General features: G+C 42.3%; 2 protein-coding genes across 2 annotated transcripts; both read right to left on the bottom strand.

Annotated features, from left to right (window-relative positions):
- Window positions 1-1209: 1209 nt before the first annotated feature.
- Window positions 1210-3960, bottom strand: c1qbp (complement component 1, q subcomponent binding protein). Its single transcript, XM_072375082.1, has 6 exons — window positions 3567-3960; window positions 2615-2765; window positions 2442-2535; window positions 2199-2294; window positions 1973-2098; window positions 1210-1891 (listed from the first exon to the last, which is right to left on the bottom strand). Exons 1-6 carry the CDS (start codon window positions 3817-3819, stop codon window positions 1742-1744), a joined length of 870 nt encoding a protein of 289 aa, XP_072231183.1. The 5' UTR covers window positions 3820-3960; the 3' UTR covers window positions 1210-1741.
- Window positions 3961-4577: 617 nt separating this feature from the next.
- On the bottom strand, window positions 4578-11474 carry dhx33 (DEAH (Asp-Glu-Ala-His) box polypeptide 33). The gene is made up of 12 exons (XM_072375018.1): window positions 11112-11474; window positions 10708-10868; window positions 10380-10607; window positions 10110-10280; window positions 9679-9864; window positions 9437-9548; window positions 8560-8719; window positions 8357-8445; window positions 8150-8277; window positions 7834-8037; window positions 7660-7746; window positions 4578-6241 (listed from the first exon to the last, which is right to left on the bottom strand). Exons 1-12 carry the CDS (start codon window positions 11320-11322, stop codon window positions 5933-5935), a joined length of 2046 nt encoding a protein of 681 aa, XP_072231119.1. The 5' UTR covers window positions 11323-11474; the 3' UTR covers window positions 4578-5932.
- Between the last annotated feature and the right edge of the window lie 789 nt (window positions 11475-12263).

The raw sequence follows: 12263 nt of genomic DNA, 5'->3' as shown, positions 1-12263 counted from the left end.
GTAAGGACATACTATCACTGTGTCAACTTCCTGCGGTGGTAAAATTTTCAAGTGAAACCACAGAGGAGGGTAATTATTAATAGGCCAAAGCTCTAAAATACTACTTGTATAATTACACCATTACCAAACCCCAACATGAAATATTCTTTACTCAGACTGTGTCATGAAGTTGTGTGCAAGTTCAGCCTCCAAATCACACATTTAGTTGAATTTTGCAGAGAAAATAATCACATTTATAGTCCACAGTAAAGCAGTTCCTTTATTGTACTTTAAAGGACTGAACACTGTTTTCAATGTTAAAAATGATAATGACAATGTTTGGACACCCTTTTCGCTGTAAATCTGTGATAACCGATGTCGAGGCTAAAAGTGATCACATGAGTGCTTCCACCTTGCAGGTTTCACTTAATGTCAAGTGAGAAGTGAAAGTCATGGTGTGATCTGGAAGAGCAGGAACATGCAGAGCTGGCCGTAGAGATGCTGCTGGAGGACAAAGCTGACAGAGGAGTGTAACCATGATGGACAAACGGGGTCAGAGAGGCTTTAACACTGGAAAGATGCAGTTTTTTCCTCTTAATATTTGAATCTCCTTACCCTGATCTGAACAAAGAAAGACGAGTTGCTGTCACTTGCTGTACAACTTATTCTTCAAAGCCATAAAACAAACTTAAAAACCCATAGCTTTTGGATACATGCTCTGATATATTTAATTTTCTCTTATATAGGTTTTGATTCTTTGTTTTAAAAAAAAAAATAATCAGTTTTGATCTCATTTTAAACTGTACCATTTTATCCTATTGTCTGAAAAGTGCTGCACAACTTTTGACTGATTTTTTTTTCATCCCCTCATGTTGAATGTCTGGTGTGCAGTGACATCTAGAGGCAAAACTGCTGATTAAACCAACTGAATACCTCCCATCACACACTCCCTTTCCAAGGATGTATGAAGTAAAAAAAAAAACCATGTTTCTGTTCACGCATTTGGGGATAACGCAGCAACAAAGTGGAAGTTGGCAACCTGCCGAGTCTTTGGATAAAAATGGTGTCGTTCTCAGGTAATAAATAAAGAACAATTCTGATATTCACATTATTCTACACTCCACCTAATCTTTGCTATGTTACACACTGGAACTCTGCTTGCACTATAGCAACACAGTCTGGATTTTTTTTAGTGTAAAAATGAACAGATTCAGGTCCCGGTTTCAAAGTGTTTTATTGGACAGACTTCCCAACGCGCTGACAAACACCATCAACATTCACTTCACTGTCAAAACCTGTATTAGCCAACATGAACCCTCTGTGAACCCAGAGGTAAGACTCGAAGCTTTTGAAGCTATAAAACCGAAGGCTGTCACAAATAAACTACTGAAAACTGACCTTTTGTTATTAGATTGAGTTGTTGGAGCAGCCAACAAAAAGCTGATCGCACCTGAGCCAAAGACTGGAAAAATGGGACTGAAAATGATTTCTGCACATTGTCACTGTGACTTTCATACATTTAAACTATTTTAGATAAGTTACAGAAAAATAAATCACATTTTGATAAAAGAGGAAACCATCTGTTGCCACGTATTAACGCGGCACCTGCTGCCGACTGTCAGACACTAACGCAAGTCATCTGTGTCTTTGGGACGCCAAACGTACATGAATAGCTTAGTGCTTTAGTCTTACTGTATCATTATATCTCCACCTTTGTCAGGATGTGCACTGAAGAAAAGGAACAATTACATTAAGTCTATCATTAGTTACATTTGACAAAGCCTTGGAGATCTTCCAGAAACTTGATGTACTCTTGATGCTCGATGGCCGTACTCAGCTCCATAAGTTCGTCAGCAAAGGTGTTGTCGACCCCGCGGTCAGCCAGGAAGTCCATCAGGTGGTCATACAGCGCCTGAGAAGAAAAGCAGGAGCTCTGGGCATGCAGGTTCCCAGCCTTATATGTGCTACGTAATTGTTTTCTTCCATTTCTTACCCAGTCCAGAGAGTCTGTGTTGAGTGTGTAGCTGGTCTCCTTCCAGTCTGAATCGCCCTCCGGCTGGAAGCTGACCTCCCGAATGGCAAAGATGTCGCTCTCCTCCTCACCCTCGCCATGACTCACCTACAACATGCAAATTCAGCTCGTCTATGCATCCGAAAGGTGAAGAAAAGCTGCGGGCGATTTATGTCAGGTTGTTTCCGGTTGATTTCCTTTTTCTTACCTCATCTTCGGGAAAATGGCAGTCAAACACAAGCAAATGTTTTGCGGCTTGTTTGGTCACTTCGACCACGAAGTTGGGCGTTGACACCATTTCTGGCTGCGGAGGGAAGCAGAATCACAACTAATTTAATACTCAAAGTTCAATGCAATCTGCCTTTATCCCACAATTTTTCAGGCCAATATGCAGCTCATATCTTTACATTAACGACTCGATCACAGACGTGGGGGGAAAAAAAAGACTCACCTCCTCTTCTGCTGACTTCTGCTGCTGCCCTTGCTCCACCTCCTCCTCAAAGTTAGGAGGGATGCTGTTGTTGACGTTAAACGAGACCGTAACTCTGAGAAAAGAAGACAAGCAGTTAGCGTGTTCAGTGCCCAACCTCGTCTACAAAAACTGACCGACTGCAGCAGCCTTACTTTTCTCCAGAAACCTGTCTTGTGAGCTTAGCCTCTGTGCCATTCATCTCCAGCTCCCATCCTCCCGACATCTTAGGAAGAGTTTTGTTTTTCTGGATCTTTTTTTCCTCTTTGATTTCATCAGACAGAAAGTCGCCAAAGGCTTTGTCACCTGTTTAAGAGAAAGTCATAATCTATCTTAAACCGCTGATATGAAAGCTACGTTTATCCAACAATATCTAACAACATCTAAGGATGCTCATTCGGATTTACTGGTACTTGTCTCAGAGACAAATAATTAAAACACTGATGTAACACAAAACAATTGTAATTAATAGCTGACCGTTCTGGCTTTGAAAAGCAGATCTCTAAAAACCTTTAAAAATATATATTAGTAAGCCTTGAAGTATTCGCACAAGCCGAGATGATACGAGTTGTTAAAATTGCTTTGAGACATACTGTGTGTTTATCTTTCTAATATTTATCAATTTATACAGAATAAAGCAGCTGAATGAACATTCTCCAAGTGTGGTGATCCAATCATTTTTTAGGGGGGGTTGTACTATATATTGGTATACTTACACTGTTAAACTGGACTTATTTGATAACATAGATGCCCTACTCATCATTTACTTTGAGTCTTTCAGTCAAGACCTTTTGGGCTTAAACTTCATATTATGTGAGAGCATATAAGACTGAATATAAATGAGCTGTTGTGAGTTAAATGATCAATTCTTTGGCTAGTAAATAATTAGTTTTTCACCTTTACCGGTAACAGCTTTTGGTCATGTCCTTCAAGGTGAATGCCAGTTTTTCAAAGTATGAGTGTGCTGCATGTGGACTACACTCGAGGAACGCAAAAAAGTCAATTTAATTTGTGTTTGCCTGTCACGTGTCTTTATACGAGTCTGTCTTACGCAGCTGACATGGTAGTTAGTAATGGTCAGATAATCATACAAAAGATTAACGTTACCTTCCGTGTGCAGCCCACCGCATCCACAAGACACCGACGGACTCAACACTTTTGAGCTGAAGAGTTTGGGCCTGTATCCTGACGAAGCTCCGTTATTCGTCAACATCCACAGAGACCGGGTGAAGGGCCGGGTGGTTGCCGTGCAAGGAGAGCGCAGCGTCGGACAGCTGAGCGGCAGGGCTCGCGCTGTGGCCGTTGCTGCTAAAGGAAGGCGAACAGCGGCTCCCACCGCGCGGACAACTGACTTTAGCATGACTGTGTAAATATACGAAGCTGTTCAACGACAGAATATAGTTTAACGCCACAAGAAACACTGTGAGCCCCACCGGTACCGCTGCTTCGAGAAGACACAGTCAACACGTGTGGAAGGACACATTGACCTAGCGTAACTATGCCCTTTGCACCGGAAGTAGTACATTAAAAGCGAAAGAAATTAAACTTAAAATATTATCACTCAATTTAGAATCAATATTAGATATGAGACATATTTACTCAATGGCAATAAAGTGTAAAATCTAGCCACATTTATTAAGTAATCTATTTAAAAGTATAACTTATGGTAGAACCAATAGTGCCCCTTGTGGCTATGATAAACATGCATCGTCGCGCCTGTAATTATGTCATCAGTAACGACATTATAATCGTCTTAATTGCCACAAAACAGACTCTAAAGTCACACAATAGAAAACAGAAGTAAGATCCCCTCAAATATGAGACAAAGAGACATTCAAACCTAAATAAAATATCATCACAACAACAGAGTCTAATACACAAGGACACAGGTTTGCGAAAACAATAAATCATCTACATAAAATTAACACTAATATCTTTGGTAAAACTGGTCGTGGTCACTCTGCAGGACAGTGTTTTATCAAAGTTTCAGCATCACGAGGTGAAACAGTTGCATCATTTAGAAATGTAACGCTGCTGCCAGAAGATGGAGCTGTTTAATACATTCAAACAGCTTCTGAACTGGCAGCCGTCCACCATTATTTGCCATTATTTAATGAATACATTGCTCTTTGTAAATTAAATAAACTCATCAGCGGGCAAGAGATAAAGTGGCAAGTGACAAAAGGTTATAAAATGTCTAAAAGTTATTCTAGAAGAATAATCACTGTGTCAGAATTTAACTGAAATTCTAAAACAGGTGGAAAAGATTTTTTATTAGAAATTTTAAGAACTGTAGTCATTAACATATATATATGTTCTTGGTAAACTCTTCAAATGCATGCACTTAATCTTATAAATTACAAGCAGGCATGTAAAGTACATTTATGTTTTTCCTTAAATGGTTTTACTTACAAACCTTACTGGTAAGAAGGAGCTCCGAAAGATATCGTAAACAAAAGTACAGCATAGATTGACAATTCTCCGCTGGAACCTTGGATGCATTTGGTGTTTGCAAAGTTAAAAACATTTTGTAATCTATTCAGGTTACAGCATATATTGTACAATCCTGAGTCCAGTGTAAAAAAAAAGACAATTTACAATCTAAAGCATACTCAGGACCTGTGTGATCAGATCATTGACTGTCATCTCCATGCACTGCAAACACTGTCAGCGTACATATCTGTGTGGGGGCTGAGGAAGGATAAAACATTTAAGACCATGGCCTGGAGAGAGAAGGCATGCGGATTCCCCTGACATGCATGTTACTTTTGGACCAAATGGTGATCCATTCAATGAGGAAAAACTGCATGCACAAACTAACATGGCAGCGACTGCATGTAGATCAATTATAATAGTGAAATCATGTCAAACTGACATGTGAAAACACATTTTAAGTTAATTGTTCATGTTTCTGTCGTAATAGATTACAATAAATCTCCAATCTTTGCATATAGAATACTCTTTTTAAGACCAATCTTTAAGAACCCAAAACTCCTTGGTGAGAACATTTCTGACGACATAGCTTTTCTTAGCTATTTGAAGGCAAAGAGGGTCCTTTCTATGAAAGGAACGATAGAAATCAGCCTGCCACAGCGTTCTGAATGCTGTTAGGTAGTTGGTTTGACAATTCAGTTCATGAAATAAATGTGGAGCTGCACTTTGACTCTTCTGAGTCAAAACGGTGTTCCCGGGAAGTTAAAATGCATGCAAAGAACTGAGGCGCGACATCTGAAAAAGATTCCATTCACGCTGTTAAACATATAGATACGCCAAATGGCGAGGTGAAATGCTGTGGTGCAAAAGCAGTGCGGCTTTTAACATCTGGATTACAGTCTGAAGGAAGTCAAAGTTATGAGGCTTTGATATGCAGTGCTACATGCCCGATACATGTCAGCTTGGAGGTAGAGGAGTCCCGGGAGGTTACACGACAGAAAACGTTTGGCTCTGACTTGCAAAAAGAGGCAGGTGTCCTGTTAGCTCTTTGAGAGGTGCAGCTTGCGGCTAAAGTACTCTGGTGCTGCGTCCAGCAGCCAGTCGGCATCCACCAAACACAGGTCCCTCATGTAGCAGCGGGAGGTGTGCAGCAGCTCATTGAAGATCACGTATGCTGGCTTGGCCTGAAAAAGGACAGAAGAGGGGTGGATGGCTACGGGTTGGTGGGTGTCCAGAGCCAAGTAGCTGCCATCAGGCTGCAACTCCGCAGCGTTGACGAACATCCCGTGAGCGAGGCAGCGGCGAACATTTCCTGTGTCTGCTCCACACGACTCGAGTTTCAGATTCAGCTGAGAAAACAAATATATTGTTTTGTTATTTAAAAAAAAAAAAAAAAACAATGCCAGAGGACCTCATAGTTTTGTCTAATCTGATATTTGGTTAAACTTAGAATTTACTGTATCACCATTTTACAAACCACTAGTCCGGGTTTACTCACACAAGCTTATTGCTGCTACTACACAGCTGCTCTCACTGATGGATCCTCTAGATTTCATTCAAATTCCCAACAACAAGCAACACTACGGCATTGATGCAGAACTAAATTTGCCAAACCGCTTTTTGAATTTGGAATATCACTTCCCAGGAGGTGAACACGACAGCTACTTTTTACCAACAAAGAGGTACTGGGGATGTGTGGATAATACGTGCATCTTTTGATCTGTTTGGTTCTGAACATTGGAGCTTACTTTGGTTGAATTTATAAACAGCGTAGATAAACACAGACATTTGGGGAGCACTTTATGATCACTGTAATATATGAACTTTTATCTAACTCAACATAAATAATCATTGTCAATTCATCTTCTCTTTCTTTCGTCGTGACACAAAGTCCAAAAATGGTCTGCACTTGTAAAGCATTATTGAATGACAGCCAGGTTTAACACAACACGTCTCTTGTTTACCCATCTAAAATGAAAGCAGAGTTGCTGTGCAAGGTGCACGTCTGCCATCGGTCTGCAGTCCCTCCCAAGGACACTGCCACATTGGGCAGATTGGGTTGAATTGCAGTTTATATTACCCACAATACAATTCAGCCTGTTTGGTTTGAGACTCAGGAGCCTAAACCGTGAAGGAATTTTCACACTTGCATGCTGTGACCTGCAATATGTGATCGTCTTCTCTTGTTTAAAAAGATACAGAGGACTTACTGCTACTGATTGACGGGAGGAAACTGACGCACAATGCTGATTTAAGGTGTTAACATTCAAGCCAACACAAAACTTTACAGACATGTTCACATTACCAGCCACATTGCCCTATTTTCATCCACATTCCATCTATAACAAATCAGATATGATGTTCACAATCGTAACAAACATGACTACAAGTGTCTTGCATTCTAACCTCCATGTAACACCACACATTGGGTACTACATACTTATTTGCCTGCGTTTGTTGCAGCAACAACAGAAAAAAACATCAGATTTGTGAGAACACTCTGGAGATTAGATTGAGACACTAAAACAATTCTGAATTGGAATTAATTGCAGCAAATTTATTGATGACTTTTAGCTTTAAAGGTCAGTAAACATTTAGCAAATTGTAAAAGAAAAGATTGAAAAGGACAAGAAATGCTGGATGGTTTTTGCTATTTTACCAGCAATGCTGGAGTAGAGCTGTGGGTATATGACAACAACTCTCAGCACATGCATAGGAGCAAAAAGACACGTGGAATTTGTAGTCAGAGAGAACAGTCGATGTGTACCTTAAGGCAGATATCTCTGAGCTGCGCCTGGACCTCTTTCACCAGACCCATGTTCCTGCTGTTGACAAAGTTTTCCCGACACCACTCCTTGAACAGCAGACATTTAACACATAAAGTAAGTAAAAGTCTTTCTGCATTCTATTGAGTCGCGCTCATTTCTTCCATCGACCCTACCTTATTACCGCTGACTTTCTTGAATGCTCTGTAAATGTTGAGCAGTGTCATGTGGTCTCCTTCGCTCGTTGTGAACTTCCTGCGTGCAGCGAGCACCTCCTCCCGTCTGGCCGGAGGGTTGTAAAGCACAGTGTCCACCGACAGCAGCGACACTATGCTCAGGACCTCCTCAGAACAGGAGAAGTCCGGGGACAACAGGATGGTCTGTTACCAAGAGCAGACCCAAAAGGGAAGTTAAACTAAATTTCATTCAGTGTTGTTTTCTCCCCCTTATGTGGTACTGTGGGCTACAGATGTCCGAATCAACAAATTGTACCTTGGCATATCTGGGCTCCAGAGGGAAGCTCGCCATCTTCTTCCCCAGAGCGGTGAGGAGAACCTGCCCGTCTTTCCTCTCCACAGCTCCCAGCAGCTCCAAATGTTCCACAGCGGACCGGACGGCCTCTGTGATCAACAAGCCACAAGAATATCAGTACACCTCCAGGATGTACCACAAACACACTCATGATCAAAGGCATCTTACCAGGAGAAGGCTTGGACATAAAATCAAAATTCATCACATCTGGAATCCCCAGTGCCATGAGCTGCAGCATTACACCAGCCAAGTTACACCTACAAGACGCACACACACGGAAAGAAGCTATTCAATCGCTCTGACAGCGAGCTGCACACCAGCACACACTGAACTAAGCTTTATCATCTGTGTGAAGCTCAGAGACATCCTACCTCTGGATCTCAGGCACAGTCATGGGGATGAAGCTGTCGAATTCCTGCTCTGTGTAGAGACGGTAGCAGGAGCCGGAGTCCTCTCTGCCAGCCCGGCCCGCTCGCTGCCACGCCTGCGCCTTGGAAACCCGCTGCACCGCGAGCACCTCCAAACCGCTGTCTGAGAATCACAAGACATGACCCTAACAGTAAAAACACTTTGTGTTTATGAATCTAACTTGTTTAGACATACATGTCTCAATTTTCTATGTTTACATGAACTGAACGCTGACATTACTCTGCTTGAAGTTTCCATCTCTCAGAGGTGAAAACAAGAGCAGCAGAAGTGCCATTATCAGAAAATAAACTATTTCAATTGATGATGGGTTAGGAAGAGAGATCCTGAAATGTAATCAAGACGTTTCAAAGTAACACTGTTCAGATGCAACCAGGAAGCAATGCTGGGCAGAAACTCAATGAGAAGTTTGCGGAGGCTGGTGCATACTTTTTAACCGATCAACCACTAAAACACGGTGGAGGTGCGATCATGGTGTGGGGCTGCTTTGCCGCCTCTGGAGGCTTTTAGTCTACCCCAACAAAGGTAAGATGAAAATAAGACATGTGCGGGGAACTTTAGAGCTATAGCACTCTATGAGAAAATGATCCTTCTTCTCACTTTACTTATCATCTCTGTCAGTGTTTTACTTATAAGATTTGTAAATCATTGGTCTCAAGTCTTATTAACATATCCTGATGTTTAGACCCAATGTGTGTAAGTGGGATCACAATAGGGTTACGAAACTTCCAATGAGTCACAAGATAGATAAAAGGAGAAATGGGAAGCAAATACAAAGAGAGACAAAGGAGAAATGTGCGCGTAAAGACCGAATGATCTCACCTGGACTGAAACGTTTGGCCTTCACCATCCCCGTGTCTATGACGTATTTGATCCCAGAGATTGTAACTGATGTCTCGGCAATATTGGTGGAGAGGATGACCTTCCTACAGCCCTGGACAAAAGTGGGTGGGATGGAGATATGAAACAATATCAAATGTATCTATACTTTAAGAACAACAGCTCACATTGCTGTAATTCTGTCTAGGTTGATGATTCCACGTGGGTTCTACAGTTGAATTTACCTTTGGAGCTGGCTGGAAGACCCTGAGCTGCTGTACTGGTGGAAGGGATGCATACAAAGGGATAACTACCATGGGCCCACAGCCGTCAGGCAGATGCTTAGCGATGTCTCGGCACGTTCTCGCCAGAGCCTCGATCTCCTCCTGGCCCGTCATAAACACTAAGATGTCATGGGATTGTGGCGCTTCCTGCGCACAAGCAACAAAGACAGCATGTCAAAAGGATTCATCACACTTTGTGTGCGTGCACCAAATCTGTTTACTCAAATGTTCTTTATGATGCTGAAGGAAAGAGGGTCAAGTGTTTGTTTGGCTTTAATCTAAACTACTTAAATAAGTGAGTTAATTTGAGAAATCTTTTTTTTTTTGTCAGGAGTCTTATTTCATCACATTTCCAGTAATAAAGTTTCTCTCCCAAAGATGCTGACGACTACCTGATGGATCTGGAAGATAGAAACGAGAGCAGCCTGCAGATAGTCTGACTGGGTCTGCTTAGTGTAGTAGATCTGAATGGGGTGCTGCCTCCCCTCCAGGTACAACACAGGCGACTTGTTGAAGTACTCAGAGAACAGATCCACATCCATGGTGGCAGACATCACTATCACCTGGGACAAAAAAGACAAGAGAAGCTGCCTCTCAGAAGTCTGAACAGGGGATTTCCAAATGTCTTATTGATCCCAGGGGCACTGACACCATCCTCCTACCTTCAGGGGAACCTTGTTTAGCTCCCTGCGCCTGCGTTGAGCAGTCTTAACCACGCCGAACAGCACATCAGTGTGCACAGTGCGCTCATGTGCTTCATCCAGGACCACCACAGTGTAACGCAGCAGTAAGGGGTCTCCGATAGCCTCGCGTAGGAGCATGCCATCAGTCATGAACTTCAGCTTCGTCTCAGAAGAGGTGACATCCTCAAAACGCACCGTGTAGCCAACCTAAAAGGAAGACATTATCCACTGTGGGTAAATAACATTTAAAATGTGCACATGGAGGAAAGAGAGAAACATCACGCAGACATGTGGCTACTGTCAATACCAGCTTTCCGAGTTGAGTCCTCTTCTCCTCTGCCACCCTTCCGGCCAGAGAGATTGCAGCAACTCGACGTGGTTGAGTGATGGCAATCAAGCCCTGTCGCCCGATGCCGGCCTCGAACAGATACTGAGGGATCTGAGTGGTCTTCCCAGAGCCGGTCTCACCTGGCACACAGGAAGGAAGGAAATGATTCAATTAAAACTGACAACACAAAAGGATTGAACAGAACAAGATGTTCAGTTATGTGTGACACAGCTCACTGAGGGAGAAAAAGCTCCTATAATTTAATCATAAACTAAATCTGACCCAAAGTTACAGACTACTCTGTAATTAAAAGTGGGCTCCCCCTGTAAATGAGCGGCTATCGTTGGAGCAGTAACGGCTAACTGCAGCTTTGGGTGGTTTACCTATTACAATAGCATTGTGAAGCTGTCTCAGTTGGTTCAGCAGCTGAGGTTTCGCCTGGTAGATGGGAAGCTGTTTCCTCTGGACGTCTATCGAAGTGGTCACATTTCCCTTTCTAGGCAGCAGCATGCCAGGTTTATTCCTATCGAGGCGGAAAAACACGGACCCCGGCTTGAATTTTTTAGCCGGAGGAGGGTCGGGGTCGTGGGGCATGGTCTGGAGGAAGTGACGGTGACAGCAAAACCCCTCCGCGGCCTTTCCTTCGATTCTTTTATGTCCAAAGAAAATTTGAAAAAGTTTTTTTTCGTGCTCGCCGACAGACTGGCGTCACTGCGGATGTTTTGCTACCTCTGCAAAAACGTCACCACGTGGTCGAAGTCGGCGCACGCGTCTGACGTCACAGGTTAGCTGTGACTAGTTAGAGCTGTTAGATAAGGGGTATTTTTTTTTTTTTTACAGAGAATCTGAAATTGGAGGAAGATCACGAGCCTCCCATACAGATTCTTCTTTACAAATAAAATAAGGGAACTGTCCTTCAAAATCTCCCGTAGATATTATCCTGTTAACCATCATCTTCATAAGATGAAGAAACAATTGTCTACATGTTGTGGTAATGCCCTTATTTTTAGCAAATTCCGGGAAGATCGTACTCAGTATATGCTATATGACACGTTGTTCCTCAGACGCTAATAAAAAAATAATTGTCCTTAACTTTCACCACACCCATATCATGAATTATCACAAGAGAGTCATTGGCATATGCCTGCATGCCCTCAAGGTGTGACAAGCTGTTTGCTGCCTGGATTGCAGACGTTAAAGTCATACACATCAAGCAGCAACACGTTCCTTTCTGAGGAACAAGCTATTAGAAAATACACAGGAAATTATGTCACAAATCTTTGTTAAGTAGGTACTCAGGTCCAACAGAGACAGCTTGTTTTTCTTCTTCTTTTGCTCTCCAGTTTTGTCGTGGCTATGATGACCTGCCAATGAATTTCTATTTTGTCCACATAGCATAACAAATGCCACACTTCTTATTGTTCGCCTTTAATTCTTTACAGATTAGAAATCCTTTTTGAGGTAGAATCTGTGACAGTCATAGAAAACCTGCCGTAAAGAGAGTAAATTAAGCTCATGTCCATCTTCCTTGTGTC

The sequence above is a fragment of the Leuresthes tenuis genome, unplaced genomic scaffold, assembly GCF_036924035.1.
Source record: "Leuresthes tenuis unplaced genomic scaffold, fLeuTen1.0.hap1 SCAF_21, whole genome shotgun sequence".
Lineage (NCBI taxonomy): Eukaryota > Metazoa > Chordata > Actinopteri > Atheriniformes > Atherinopsidae > Leuresthes > Leuresthes tenuis.
The sequence above is the reverse complement of the archived record's forward strand: the minus strand, read 5'-3'. Positions and strand labels throughout refer to the sequence as shown.

Bases quoted from the DNA above. Each gene is read 5' to 3' on its own strand.
- c1qbp (XM_072375082.1), bottom strand. From the start codon at position 3,819: ATGCTAAAGTCAGTTGTCCGCGCGGTGGGAGCCGCTGTTCGCCTTCCT. The intron at 2,766-3,566 runs GTAACGTTAATC...TCTCTTAAACAG, and splicing joins CGGTGGGCTGCACACGGAAG to GTGACAAAGCCTTTGGCGAC. The intron at 1,892-1,972 runs GTAAGAAATGGA...TTTTCTTCTCAG, and splicing joins ACACAGACTCTCTGGACTGG to GCGCTGTATGACCACCTGAT.
- dhx33 (XM_072375018.1), bottom strand. From the start codon at position 11,322: ATGCCCCACGACCCCGACCCTCCTCCGGCTAAAAAATTCAAGCCGGGG. The intron at 9,865-10,109 runs GTAGTCGTCAGC...GCTTGTGCGCAG, and splicing joins CTATCTTCCAGATCCATCAG to GAAGCGCCACAATCCCATGA. The intron at 7,747-7,833 runs GTAGGGTCGATG...CTGCTGTTCAAG, and splicing joins AGAAAGTCAGCGGTAATAAG to GAGTGGTGTCGGGAAAACTT.